Below are 14,912 nucleotides of genomic sequence, written 5' to 3'. Positions count from 1 at the left end.
TTCAATTATCGTTTCAAACAGATACTAAAGCCTTTCTACTTCAAAAGGGAAGGTAAAGAAATTCTCTCCCAAGGACTTACATTGCCATATGTGCACTCCAACCAAGGGTGAAGGGTGGTTTTGTATTTTCAGTGCAATGAGAGGATAGGGTCAGATATCTTGGAATGATGACCTGCTGCCCAATCTTGTTGTTAAGTGAGAGAGTGACATTGAAGCTATACCGTTTCAAATGAAGAATGAGTATCCTGAAAAACAGGAGATGACATTACTAGTTCATACATAACAGAGCTAGCTCTCTTACAGATGAAAAGAGATCACTGTAACTAACCATGTTAGATAGCTTTTGACTTAATACATTTGGCTAAACGAAAGATCCTTCAAGTACACTTATTGAATACTTGCCATGTGCTAGGTACTAAGAATATAAATAAAAATAAAACATGGGCATTAGGTGGATATTGGGTAAAATATTTATAATGTTACCAGAAAAAACATACAAACAACAAAATACCAAATACAACACATTTTCTTTTAAAATGTTGGTTCTGGGGGGCACCTGGGTAATACAGTCCGTTGACTGTCTGACTCTTGGTTTCGGCTCACATCATAATCTCTGGGTCATGAGACTGAGCCCTGCATTGGACTCTGTACTCAGCACAGAGTCTGCTTAGTTTTTCTCTCCCTCTCCCTCTGTGCTCCCCTTTGTCATTCTCTCTCTAAAATAAATAAACAAATAAACAAATCTTTATTTAAAAAATCTAAAAAAAGGGATCCCTGGGTGGTGCAGCGGTTTAGCGCCTGCCTTTGGCCCAGGGCGCAATCCCGGGTCTCCGGGATCGAGTCCCACGTCGGGCTCCCAGTGCATGGAGCCTGCTTCTCCCTCTGCCTGTGTCTCTGCCTCTCTCTCTCTCACTGTGTGCCTATCATAAATAAATTAAAAAAAAAAATCTAAAAAAATAAAATGTTGGTATTGGGTTAAATCCTTAAATTATTTATTTCAATGTTATATAATTTACCAAAAAATAGGTATTATGTAACCATTAATGGTAATTTAATTAAAATATTAATTAGTCCTTATGTTTGATGGTGAACATTAATTTTTTCAAGATGATATTTAACAAGTTTTTTTTTTTTTTTTTTTTTTTTTTTTTTTTTAGTAGGCTCTATGCCCAGCATGGAGCCCAACCTGGGGGGCTTGAACTCATTATCCTGTAATCAAGACCTGAGCTGAGATCAAGAGTCAGACACTTAACTGACTGAACCACCCAGGCATCCCTGACAAGACCTCCTATTTCCATGTGTAGCACTTTCTCTGGAGAAAGCTAAGAAAGAAATAGAAAAGTTTTCTCCGCTTACAAAAAGTTCTGTAAAATTTATATGGCAAATATGGCTTGTGGGTCTGAAAAGGCTTTTAGCTCCATAGAAACACTTCTTTTTAGTTACTATTGTGCCAACCTTTTCACCTCTGATACAGACCATAATCTCTGCTTGATGGACTAAATATATTTCACAGCCCACAAGACCATTTTAAAATTTGAATTTCAGAACTCTTATGGGAGTAAATCTCAATTCTAGGCAAAATAATGTCGTTTTATGGAAAACTATTTCCTTTCTTACCGTATGTATATTTATCACAGAAGCCACAAACTATTAAAAACTGTAAATTAAAGTTACTATTTTTTCTTTAAAAAGTATGCTAGAACTCATAATCTTCAAATTTACAACCTGAAAGAGCACAAGGATCCAAATGGTATGAAGAGATTAAAACTAATGGCAAATATTTTGACTAAATTTTTAAATAATCCTACCAAAATAAACAGTAATATGAAACAGATAGATGACAATCAAAATCACTTATCTACAAAGATGAAGTAAACTAAAATTGAACATATTTGATAGATACCAGGCCCTTCAAGGATAAAGGTAAACTGGCTTTAACACTGAAATGATACAAAGGCTTCTAAAGTTTGGAATAAATAAATATATAACAAAAGCGATCTTCCAGAAAAAAGGGAAAACCAAGGAAAAAAATTCCCCTATGTTTTTTTTTTTCTACTAAAAGAACAAATAACTAGACACTGGAAAAAGGAATAGACATTCAGCTTGCCAGGTCAAACAAGTATTTCAAATTGTACACTGCTTTCCTTAGTTAATGATAGCTGGTCACAATCAATCCTTTGCCTTAAGGTTTGTCTCCCCCATCTCCTGCCTCAAAACAGAAATAGGAAAGAATGTTTCTTGAGTAAAAAAATGGTCAACATAGTAATACTGCTATGATTTAGAAAGTCATTTTTTTTTTAAAAGAAATTCATTTTCTAGAAAGGAGATTACGGAATGTAAAAAAAACTAGTCTCTAGGGGCTAGGTTCCAGAAACTCTACTTACAGAAAAGTGAAGCTAATAAAAGAAAGTAAAGCACTCTGCAGGCAAAGTGCCACATAAATACTTAATAATAACAACCTTGTTTGTGGTTGAGATCTATTCTTGGAAAGAACTAAAAGCTGCACTATAATCACATCATACTTTGTCTCATTAGTTTAGTTTTATATATGTTTACACAGAACTAATAGAAGTTAATTTCAGTCCTAATTCAGAATTGTTTTGATTACAAGAAACTCACTAACTTACAGGATCCTTTGAATAAAGGAATGCAAAACAACAACAACAAACCTGCAGAAAATTACTCTTCTTGTTTTTTTTTTCATGCACACACATATATGTGTTTGTGGCAGATTTTTACTGAAGGTTTGGGATAAGAGAAGGAGACTAGCACATAACCAAATTGCAAATTATAAGTGAATGTCATAATCACCAAATTAAAAATCTACTACCTAGTCCCTACCATTGTTCCAAAATCTCACCAGCTGCATCCTCTTCTTGCCATCTTCCAAGGAGGCTCAAGTGACTACTCTTCTCCAGCATTCCAAGTCTTCTCCCTTTCTTTTTTTTTTTTTTTTTTGTCTTCTCCCTTTCTTATGCAAGAGCATCCTAACCTAACCCCCTCATATCTCAGCTTTGCTTTACCAATCCATTCTAATGAGCCTCACTTACCCAGTAATATGTCAGTACTTTAAAGAAGAAAAACTGAAGAGCAATTAATTTTACCTAGGTAGCCTGTTAAATTTGTGCCTGACAAGAGCACACTTCCCACCACACTTCTCACAGGAATACTCAAGTTCTTCTGCCTGTAAAAAGACAAGATGGAAAAATAAAGAAGCATGAAGTTGAATCAGCATTACCCCATTAAATACTAAATACTCTTCTCTAGTCACACTAGTTCAGTACAATGACAACTTCAATCGGTTTAAATTTTGTGTCTAGAGCTACAAGCCTTACTAAATTGAGACCTAATCCTCAAAACAGTTACCTTATGATATCACGCCCTATTTCAGACTTCTTAACTTCCTTTTTTACCATGGAAACATCTCAATTTATGACAGCAACTAGACTCTGCAGTAGCAGATTCTCAACCTTTTCCCCATGGATGCACAAGAACCACTGCCAAGAGTATATCCAGATTTTAACATTTGGCCATAGCAGAGATAAGATCACCTTCAGGTTAGGCGGAGTTCCTGGTCTGTTAGGTGTAACTCTACCCTTTTCTTATAATGGAACTCAATCTTCTGGTGACAGCCCACTAAGAACAACTGCTCTAAAAGGACCAAAGTTTGGGGTGGATATCATTACCTAGAGAAAACTGAAACAAGAAATCCTTAAAAAAGGGGAGTAAAGGTACACAGGAAAAGCTTCAAATTCTATAATAACAGGAATAGTAAGGAATGATAAAATAAAACAAAACAAAAAAGCAGAGTATTTATCTTTGGGTGGAGCTGGATGTTCATCATTTAAAAAACAGATTTTTTTTTTTTTTTTTTAACCTTAGGAAGACAACCCTACCCATTTGCTACAATAAAACAAGAACCACTATTAAAGAGACAAAGGGTGATTTCCATCAGTTGTAAGGACTGCTACACAATAGGTCCAATTATGCAATTATGTATGTAACCTGTTAGAAACAAAAGGGAAGAGTCATGTGTACCCAAAGCTGTAGATAAATGTTTCTGTGATATACTGTTACAAATATCCACCAAGTTTTGGGGGCATAATTGGATAGAATCTCCAATTTTTAGCAACACCACCAAATTTCAGCACATGCTTCAAGTTAATATTTATTTACAAATAATTGCTCCTAAGGTTGTCTAAAATACCTGCTATTAAGTTTAATGTATCATCTACTTAAGCAATTAATAATCTTTTTCAATGAGTTAACAGTTCCATTTATTAAGCTTTTAAAATTAAATGTTATTTATAAATATTTCTCATTTATTTTCCCATCAAGCAATTTTGTTGACACTCTGCCTTAAGGAAGCCAATTTCAAATACAATTATCTATGATATATGGAATTTAGGTTTTCAAAAATACCAAAAAATATTACTTACTCTAAAGAAAAGATCAAGAGAATCTTGAATTGAACGAGGAGGGAGTGGTTTTTTCCTTCGAGGAAGGTCAATCGAGAGGTCATTAAACTGTTCTCTTTTGGGAATAATCTCTCCACATCTGTAAGAATAAAAGAAGACAAATGGAAGGACTTTGAAGTTTAACTGTGCAATACAAGATAAAATACAAATATACTTCAGAAACACTGTTCTCGCACAGAACTTAGCAGGTACTGACAGACTAAGACCAGGCATAAGCAATATACAGCTTTTAAGACTTTTCTCATGCTTATTTTTTTTTTTAATTTTCATTTATTTATTCATGAGACAGAGAGAGAGAGAGAGAGAGAGAGAGAGGCAGAGGCAGAGACACAGGCAGAGGGAGAAGCAGGCTCCATGCAGGGAGCCTGACGTGGGACTCAATCCCGGGACTCCAGGATCACACCCTGGGCCAAAGGCACACGCTCAATCACTAGCCACCCAGGCGCCCCCTGTCCCTGTGTTTTTTTTTTTTTTAATAAACTTTTTTAAAATTTTTATTTATTTATGATAGTCACACAGAGAGAGAGAGAGAGAGAGAGAGAGAGAGAGAGAGAGAGGCAGAGACACAGGGAGAGGGAGAAGCAGGCTCCATGCACCGGGAGCCCGATGTGGGATTCGATCCCGGGTCTCCAGGATCGCGCCCTGGGCCAAAGACAGGCGCTAAACCGCTGTGCCACCCAGGGATCCCTGTCCCTGTGTTTTAATAATGAAAACACCTTTTTGTATCGAAAATAAGAATTTAAAAAATCCTATGTGTTCTTGGGGCACCTGGGTGTCTCAGTTGGTTAATCATCCAACTCTTAGTTTCAGTTCAGGTCACAATCTCAGGATCGTGAGATTGAGCCCCACATCAAGAGATGTGAGAGTCTCTCTCTATTCCTCTCCTTCTACCCCTCCTCACATGTGCACTCTCTTTCTAAAATAATCTTTAAAAAAATTCTAGGTGTTTTGGTGAAATTAGCAGAGGTGTTTGATCACTGGATATATATTTTTTTAATTTTTTAAAAATTTTATTTATGATAGTCACACAGAGAGAGAGAGAGAGGGAGAGGGGGAGAGGGAGAGAGAGAGAGAGAGAGAGAGAGAGAGGCAGAGACATAGGCAGAGGGAGAAGCAGGATCCATGCACCGGGAGCCGGATGTGGGATTCGATCCCGGGTCTCCAGGATCACGCCCTGGGCCAAAGGCAGGCGCTAAACCACTGCGCCACCCAGGGATCCCACTGGATATATTTCTATAGAATTTTTAAAAATGGGATCAGAGATCGAAACACCGTATTTATCTGGAAGCAAATTCATTTCTTTTAATTTTAAATAGCTTTAGTTGACGTTCTTCCTTCTGTCTGCATATCAGCATTTATAGTAATATTCAATCTCTTGCCCCAGTTCTCTACTGCCACAGTTGAAGACGGGGGACCATAAAAGTATATTCTTTATTCAACAAATATTTGAGTGTCTCTATCTAATAGGCAGAATTCTAAGATGACCCTTGCCCTTTGTATAATTCCATCCCCTTTAAGAGAACTTGTAACCAAAATGAGCTTTCACTCTCATGATGTTACTTTACATGACAAAGATTTTGCAGATATGATTAATGTTACTAATCTTAATGCTGAGTTGATTAAAAAAAAGAGATTATCTGAGTGGGTCAGACTTAATCACTTGAGCTTTTTAAATCTGGGTCCAGAGGTCTCAAACAGAGGAAATCAAGGATTCAAAGTCACACATGTACTGCTGACCTGAAAGAAAGCAAAGAGCACTGCTGTGAACTGCCTATGAAAGCCACATAGCATGAAACTATAGGCAGCCTTTAGGAAATGAGTAGTTGCAGCCAATAGCCTGCAAGAAAATGAGGACTTCAGTACTACAATCATAAGGAACTAAATTCTGCCCACAACCTTAATGAGCTTAGAGGGGGATCCAGATGAGAACAAGCAACACCTTGACTTCAGTCTTCTGATACCATGAACAGAGAACTTGGCCACACCCTGCCTAGACTTCTGGCCCACGGAACTGTGAGTTAATAAATATTGTTTTAAGCTGATAAATTTGGGCAATTTCTTAGGCATCACTAAAATACACCTCCTAAATGCCAGAAACTCTTCTAGTAGCACTGAGGTTACAGCAATGAACAAATCCAAGATAAAATACCTCCCTGCACAAAGCTATACTGGAGAAAAAGACAATAAAAAAGAAGTATGTATGGTATGCTAAAGTGGTAAGCGAGAAAGGGAAAAAAAAAAAGTAAAGATCAGAGTAGATGGTTGGAATTTAAATAGGGTAAATGCCTAGAAAAGGCTTTTACTGAGCAAGTGGCTTTTACATAAAGATATAGAGGGGAATATGGGGAAAGAGAATTTGAGATAAAGGAAACACTAAGTGAAAAAAGCCCTTAGGGGGAAAAAAAAAAAAAGCCCTTAGGTACCAGGATCTAGCATTTTTGAAAAAAAAAAAAAAAAAACAAAGCATGGAAGCTAATTTGGAAGGAACAGAATGAGAAAGAGGAAAAGAGTGATAGCAGAAGTCAGAGTTAATTGGGGGAAGAGGGACTGCTGAAAAACAGACCAGAGGGGATTTTGCACATTACCGTAAGAATTTCAGCTTTTATTTTACAGGTTATGAAGAGAAGGCTAACACAAACTACTTCCACTTCAAATGGATCACTCTGGCTAATGTGTTTTAAAAAGACTAGAGAGAGACAGTATAGAAACACAGAGACCAGTTTAGAAGGTATTCCAATGCTTCAGGCAAGAGATGATAGTGGATTTGATCAGAATAGTGGCAAGAGATCAGATTCTGGATGTACTCTGAAGGAAAAGTTGAAAGGATTTCCTGACATATAAGATGTAGGGATATGAGAGAAAGAGAAGAATTAAGAAATATACCACATTTTGGGGCTGATAAATTCTAAGTATGAAACTGTTATTACTGAGATAGGAAAGACTACAGAAGGTTTTATGGAAAATATTAAGTACTTAATTTTAGGTAATTTTAGTTTTTTTTTAAATTTAAGTTCTTTGAATGGAGAATTCCTCATATTCAATAATACATTATTATACTGAAACACCTTATAATTTAACTGAAAATAAGTCCATTTAAACTAGAACAGTTCAGGGCACCTGGGTGGCTCAGTAAGTTAAGTGTCTGCCTTTGACTCTGGTCATGATCCCAGGGTCCTGGGATTGAGCCCCACATCAGGCCCCTGCTCAGCAGGAGTCTGTTTCCCTCTCCCTCTGCTCTTGCGCTCTTGCACTCAGTCTGTCTCCTCCTCTTAAATAAAATCTTAAAAAAAAAAAAAAAAAAAAAAACCCACAACAGTTTTAAAAAATAAGTACAGGGACACCTGGATGCTCAGCGGTTGAGTGTCTGCCTTTGGCTTAGGGCCTGATCCCCGAGTCCTGGGATTGAGTCAAACATCAGGCTCTTTGCATGAAGCCTCCTTCCCCTCCCTCTGCCTGTGTCTCTGCCTCTCTTTCTGTGTCTCTCATGAATAAATAAATAAAATCTTTAAAAAAATAATAAAAATAAAAAATAAGTACATTTGGCAAACTGGCCAAACTAACCCTACAGTGAGATGGGACAGAGGCTAAACAATGAAAATTATAATTTGAGGCGTATGCAATCTTCCTTCAGTCAAAAACTATTTTGTGTTTAACAAAATGTCTTAAAGAAACTTGCTAATACAGTAACTAAAGCAAGGCCTTTAAGGAGGTAGTTGTACCACTGCTGCTGTGGCCTCATAGAACCTTGCTGCCTCCCATATTTGCCACACTCTTGGGCCACTGCTCAGCCTGGCCACCTGGTGTGTGTACATTTCACGAGACTTGTTACTTCATGCATGGTGCATGTACTCCTCAAATGTACACCCAACATCTGGGTGCCACACAAGTGGAGTGCCTGACTGATGCTGTTGAAACAGTACAGCAGCCACTACTTTGATGTTGCCTTCTGTCTTCTTGTGCTGCCTATAGCTGTTCATGTCAGAGGCCATTGAAATTTTCCTATCAAAACAAATTTGGTTGGCACCCCCACAATTAAATGATACAATCACAATTAAATAACTTTGCTTCTCTAACTTGAACAAATTTGTTTGGAAAGTTCATTAGAAGAAAAGGAAAGATAATTGGCTACCATATTATTAACTACTGGTAGGCTTTTCTAGCTTTTACAAGGAGATGGACTATATTTATAAGACCTGGACTTTTTCTTGTAAAAATAATTTTAATAAAAAGACTGACGAAATTATGAAGACAAGAAATGTCACACACTAGTGATAAAAAAAAAAACTATTTTTATAGCATCCACGTGAATGTTCAAAATCCTAGTCACAATTATTAGAATGTTGTAACTGAAAGAGACCTCATGAACAGTCTAAGAAAAATAGAATATGCAAGACACAACGGATAGCCAATATATGGGTTTTGAGTATTTCTAAATAAATTTCTCAAAAATAAATGAACGAGAAGCAATATTCAGAGAATAGTTTTCTTGCGCAGAAGAAAATCCCAGATTTTTCAGATGAGAAAGCTCCATCGTGTTAAAAGCAAAATTAAACAAAATACTTAAATGTAAACTTGTGAAAATGTGAATTTCAAAAATAAAGAATATCACAGATTTTCAGGAAGAAAAAGATTACTCACAAAATCAGGTCTCCCAAATGTCACAAAGTAATATAGCACATGATGAGACAGTGTATGTAAGATATTAAGGGGGAAAGGCTATATGTGATTCAATAATTCTGTATTAACTCATGTGAAAGCCACAAAAATAATTCTTAAACAGAAGAATTCCATTCTAAGAAAAACATTTTCAGATATGTAGTACAATAACTGAAAAATTAATCAAAACAGATCCTTTTGATGTGAAATGCATGGTATAGGGACGCCTGGGTAGCTGAGCGGTTGAGCATCTATGCCTTTGGCTCAGGGTGTGATCCTGGTCCTGGGATCGGGTCCCATATCAGGTTCCCCGCAGGGAGCCTGCTTCTCTCTCTGCCTATGTCTCTGCCTCTGTGTCTCTCATGAATAAATAAAAAAAATCTTTAAAAAAAAAAAAGAAGAAATGCATGGTATAAAAGTCTTGGTAATGAGCATGGAAATTAACTAAATATAGAAAGTCCAAATAATCAATATAAACATTAATAAATTAAAAAGGATTGCAAAAGTTAAAAACAAATTTTGATCTTGTAAAAAAAAACCCCATTTTTAATAAAAACAATTTGATTTAATAAAATAAGCAACAGGAGCAGAGTCTTTTCAGGGAAAAAGTATTCCCAAAGTACTCATTATTCCACACAGAGATTAAAAGAAAAAAAAACTCATAAGAACAAACTTATAGATCAAAATTTAGTGTTTAGTCAGCACTAAAGTACATGAGAGGGATCCCTGGGTGGCGCAGCGGTTTAGCGCCTGCCTTTGGCTCAGGGCGCGATCCTGGAGACCCGGGATCGAATCCCACGTCGGGCTCCCGGTGCATGGAGCCTGCTTCTCCCTCTGCCTGTGCCTCTGCCTCTCTCTCTCTCTCTGTGACTATCATAAATAAATAAAAATTAAAAAAAAAAATAAAGTACATGAGAAAACAGTCAAGTTTTCCTTAGTTCTCACCCTATAAAACATTTTTATAGAAGATGAGGACACTGAAAGGAGACGTTTGGTAGAACCTATGCATTTATTGTGTCCTTACAACACAAAAAAGGAAGATAAGAACTAAAACCTTCTAGAAAAATTTTAATCACATACTATAAAGAATTAAAAGGGCAAAGAGCTCTCTTAGAGTCTACTTACGCTTTACAGATGATGGAGTGCTGAACTTCAAACTCCAAGTTAGTAATAACAGGGCAAGTGTACACCCTGGTGGCTGAAATATCTGGTGAATTTTCTTCTCCAGGAACAGGTTCAGTCTTCCAAGTTTTATTTAACTTCTCCATGTCCTCTTTCAGCTGGTCTAAGCACTGACTTAAAAATTCATGAGCATCCTAAGAAAGCACAATATCTTTAATCATAAGATCAAAATCCTTCTGTCACAAGAATAGCTTCCAAACACTGTGATTTATACAACTATAGCTCTTGGAGGTCAGCACCATATGTGAAAAAGGTCAGATTTACTCTAGCTATTTGGGGGAACATATTTGTGAATAAGAACAAATGACACTGCAACTGATGAATCACTAAATTCTACCTCTAAAGCTAATATGCACTATATTATTGTACAGTGTTGTATGCTGTATTACACATATAACATATAGTGTTATTAATACATACAACACTATAAGTTAACTAAATTGAATTTAAATAAAAATTAAAAAAAAAACAATGACGGATTTTATATTTTTAACCACCAATTGGATTGGCATGACTGAATAAATCAATCAGCCCTTTAAGATAAAGTATTTTTTCTAAAATAGCCTTTGTAAAAGCTAAAATAGCCCAAGTTCCTATAATGGCAAATGGTATCCAAATTATTAAAATATGATAAAACACACAGAAGAGTCATATTAAATCTTACTATAAGTCCTTAGGTTTTTCAACTTGTGATGAACACATGTACATAAATCTCATTTTAAAGTAGAAATTAGATAATACATTAAAATCATTTAATTTCCCTTATCTCTAAAGTGTTTAAAAACAATTAGTACTCACATTCTGCATATAACCAGAGAATCTTTCTGCTGTAGCTGAAATGGCATTTTTAACCTTCTTGAGTAAATCTTTTTTGGTCTCTGAATTACAAATATCTTTCTTAACAAGCAAGTGTGCAAAGCGTCTGTTAAAACAAGAAAGTTTAGTGATGTTTTACATAAGTTTGGTTAGCATGATATTTTAAAGACTGTTAACAATAGCACATAAGGTAAAAGGTTTCTTAGTAAGAATTTAACAATTACCTGATAAGAGCATTGAGGGGAATTTTCTTCCATGGGATACCTTGCTTAAGCAAGTCATTTGCAAATGATTGGAGTGAAAACAGAGATTGTAAAATAGCATTCATATAGCAGGTATTTCCCAAATTGGAGAAGCTGAAAATGAAAAAAAAAATAGTACTTTTGAAGACTGAAGTTCCTGACATATGTTCATTAAAATAGGGAATCACCAGTATAACACACATCAGAATCACATGGAGGACTTATTAGAATATGTATTGCTGGGTCCCTGGGCCCCAACTACAGTTTCTGACTTAGAAACCGTAGGTCTAGAAAGAGACGGTGCAAAACTGCATTTCTAACATGATTTCAGCTGATGTTGATTCTGTTGGTCTGGGGACTATACTTTGAATACCACTGCATTATAACAAGGAAAATTATACATTTTCAAAGGAATGCTAAAAAGAACTGGGGACTTATCCAAAGAGCTATTTGTTCTTATTTATAATTTTAATTTTTCCATTGAGATATAGCTTACTTATTTCTGTTTAGTGTATGCCCAGAGTGGAACTGCTGGGTCATAGGATATATGTGTTTAGACTTAATGGGTATTGCCAAACACTTTCCTAAAGCACATATTTAAAAAAATTTTTTTATTAGAAAACATTCCCAAACTCTCAAGAACAGTTGCACAAGAATACTCCTTATCCCTATTCACCAATTGTTAATCTTTTGTACTATATGCTTTACCATTTGGTGCATCTCTGTATTTCTCCTGAACCATGCGAGAGTAAGTTGTATAAATAACCCTTTAGCCCTAAATACTTCAGTGTGTATTTCACAAGAACAAGAAGATTCTCTTATATAATGAGTTACCAGCATTATAAAATTTAATGCTGACATACTCTTTATCTAACATACTTTAATCCAATTTTGTCAATTGATTCAATAATGTTCTTCATAGCATACACACTCGTGCTTAAGCACAAGATTCAATCCAGAATAGCATAATGCATTTAGTTGTTGTTGTTGTTGTTTTTTAATCTGGAATACATCTTCAGCTTTCTCTTTTGAGACACTGCCATTTCTGAAGAATACAACCTCCCTTACCCCCACAACTATTTTTTAATGGACTGTTCCTCATGTTGGGTTTGCTATTTCTTCATGATGAGATTCAGTCCAGGCTGGAAAAGCAGAGTGACACCTAGTGATACTGTGTCCTTCCAAGGGTATCACATTCAGAGGTACATGATATTCTTGTGCTAATCACTGGTGATGTCAATTTTGAATACCTTGGAGAATTTACACATCAGACTATGAGAAAGTATCAGGGTCTGGGGTTATCCTACTGCCATAAACAACGAAAAAATGGATAAAATATTGAATAGGCAGTGCAAATCTGATCCTTAAGAGAAGGGAAACAAACAGTGTGAATCCTACCATTACAGAGGGTTTCTGGCTACAGGCAATTTGTAAACTGCAGTCCAGGGAGGAGTAGTCAAACAGAGCCCAGAAATCATGCTGAGTTGAAAGAAACTGGAGTTTGATAGACTGAGGTCGCTAAAATTTCTGGGACAGAGTACCTGAGAGGAGGGAGCTATGCAAAGGAAGAGCTCCAGAAATATGCAGTCTGTTGAACATTCGGCTGAATATGAACCTGTGTAAGCTTAGGGTAAAACCCTGTGATACTAGGCAAGAACTTCAAGGAAAAGAATAACTATTGGGGAGCTACTAGCAGAATAATTCCCGGAGCTTATGTAGGACCCAAAACTGTTGGAGTTCCCACCAGAGTGGAGAGATCTAGGTGAACTCAGAGGACATTATTAGAAATCCCAGAGGAGCTATGCTTTAGGAAAGGCATTGAATTAGTCTTAGAATAGATCTGACACCAAAGAGCTTAAACACAAGTCTCAGAATAATCAAACCCAATTACAGATTTAAAACAGCTATTACAGGGATGCCTGGGTGGCTCAGTGCCATGATCCTGGGGTCCTGGGATGAAGTTCCACATCAGGCTCCCCATGGGGAGCCTGCTTCTCCCTCTACATCTCTGCCTGTGTCTCTCATGATAAATAAATAAAATCTTTAAAAAAATCAGCTAATCTGCTTCATATGATCACAGGTACAAAGAAAAACATAGACCTAAGATGAAAGAAACAAGATATAAAAGAACTCTAGATTAATTTTAGAGATGGAAAACACAACAGATGAAAATATCATTGAATGAGATTACTAGGGACACCTGGGTGGCTCAGCGCTTGAGTGTCTGTCTGCCTTTGGCTCAGCATGATCCCAGAGTCCCGGGATTGAGTCCCAAATCGGGCTCCCTGCATGCAGCCTGCTTCTCCCTCTGCCTATGTCTCTGCCTCTCTCTGTGTCTTTCATGAATAAATAAGTAAAATATTTTTAAAAAATGAATATAGCAGATTAGATACTGAAGGAAATACTAGTGAACTTGAAGACACAGAAACTTAAAATATAAGAAGTATCTATATATGTAATACATAAAATTTATATTCAAATACTATGTATTATACTCTAAATAAAAAATATTAAATACAGTATATTTTAAACATTTTAAATATTTTATGTATACATATAAGCAAATGCGCATTTTCTTATTTCTTCTTTTTTCATAAAAAACAAAATACAGAATGTATAGTGTGTACTTTTGAGTGACTTTTTAAAAACCTAAACACATACTTTGTTATTCTCAGGTTTCTTTTTAAAAATTATAGCCACCTTAGTGGGTGTAAAATGATATCTCATTTTGGCTTTGAGTTCACATACCTTCAACTTTTTCCACTTTCTTTTTCAGAGCTGCACAATTCTCCCTTATTTCTAGAAATCTGCCCATGTCATCTAGTTATCTAATTTGATGGTAAAACCATAGTATTGTCTTTTTTTTTTTTTTTTTCCATAGTATTGTCTTAAAATCCTTTTTATTTTGGTAAGGTTGGTAATAGTAATATACTCACTTGCGTTTCTGATTTTAGCTTTGTGAGTCTTCTCTTTTTGTCAGATAAAGGTTTGTTGATTTTTCAAAGAATTGACTTTAGGTTTTATTAATTTTCTCTTGTTCTAGTCTCTATTTTATCTCTTCTCTCATCTTTATTGTTCCCTTCCTTCTGCTACCTTTGGGTTTAGTTTGCTCTTCTTATTCTAGTTCCTTAAGGTGTAAAGTTAGATTTTTCACTTGAGGTCATTTTTAAAAAAATCATGATAAAATACACATAAAACTTACCATTTAACCATTTTTTTTTTTAAAAAAAGATTATTCATGAGAGACACAGAGAGAGGTGCAGAGATATAGGCAGAGGGAGAAACAGGTTCCCTGTAGGGAGCCTGATGTGGCACTCAATCCCATTACCAAAGTACAAAGGTTCTAACTTCTTCACAACCTCACTTACTTACTAATGTAGGTGTTACCTGCTATAAATTTCCCTCTGTTGCTGTAACCCATCAATTCTGGTATCCTGCTAGAGCTTTAATTCATCTATAAGTATTTTTAAATTTCCCTTGTGATTTCTTCTTTGACTTCATTGGTTAAGAGTGTGTTTACTTAATTTCTACATATTTC

At 35.9% G+C, this 14,912-nt stretch overlaps 1 protein-coding gene across 5 annotated transcripts in view; it reads right to left on the bottom strand.

The window, feature by feature from the left end:
- Window positions 1-14,912, bottom strand: part of USP37 (ubiquitin specific peptidase 37) — a 95,872-nt gene that overhangs the window by 31,647 nt on the left and 49,313 nt on the right. For all 5 annotated transcript variants that reach the window (XM_072812884.1, XM_072812881.1, XM_072812883.1 and 2 more), the window contains 6 exons: window positions 11,357-11,488; window positions 11,115-11,238; window positions 10,260-10,450; window positions 4,440-4,557; window positions 3,105-3,184; window positions 81-245 (listed from right to left, as the gene is read on the bottom strand). In XM_072812884.1, the coding sequence (XP_072668985.1) occupies window positions 81-245; window positions 3,105-3,184; window positions 4,440-4,557; window positions 10,260-10,450; window positions 11,115-11,238; window positions 11,357-11,488 (810 nt within the window). The remainder of the gene's footprint in view (window positions 1-80; window positions 246-3,104; window positions 3,185-4,439; window positions 4,558-10,259; window positions 10,451-11,114; window positions 11,239-11,356; window positions 11,489-14,912) is intronic.

Source organism: Canis lupus, chromosome 36 (genome assembly GCF_048164855.1).
Source record: "Canis lupus baileyi chromosome 36, mCanLup2.hap1, whole genome shotgun sequence".
NCBI classification, from domain to species: Eukaryota; Metazoa; Chordata; class Mammalia; order Carnivora; family Canidae; genus Canis; species Canis lupus.
Note: the sequence above shows the minus strand (reverse complement) of the source record. Positions and strands in the feature narration are given on the sequence as shown.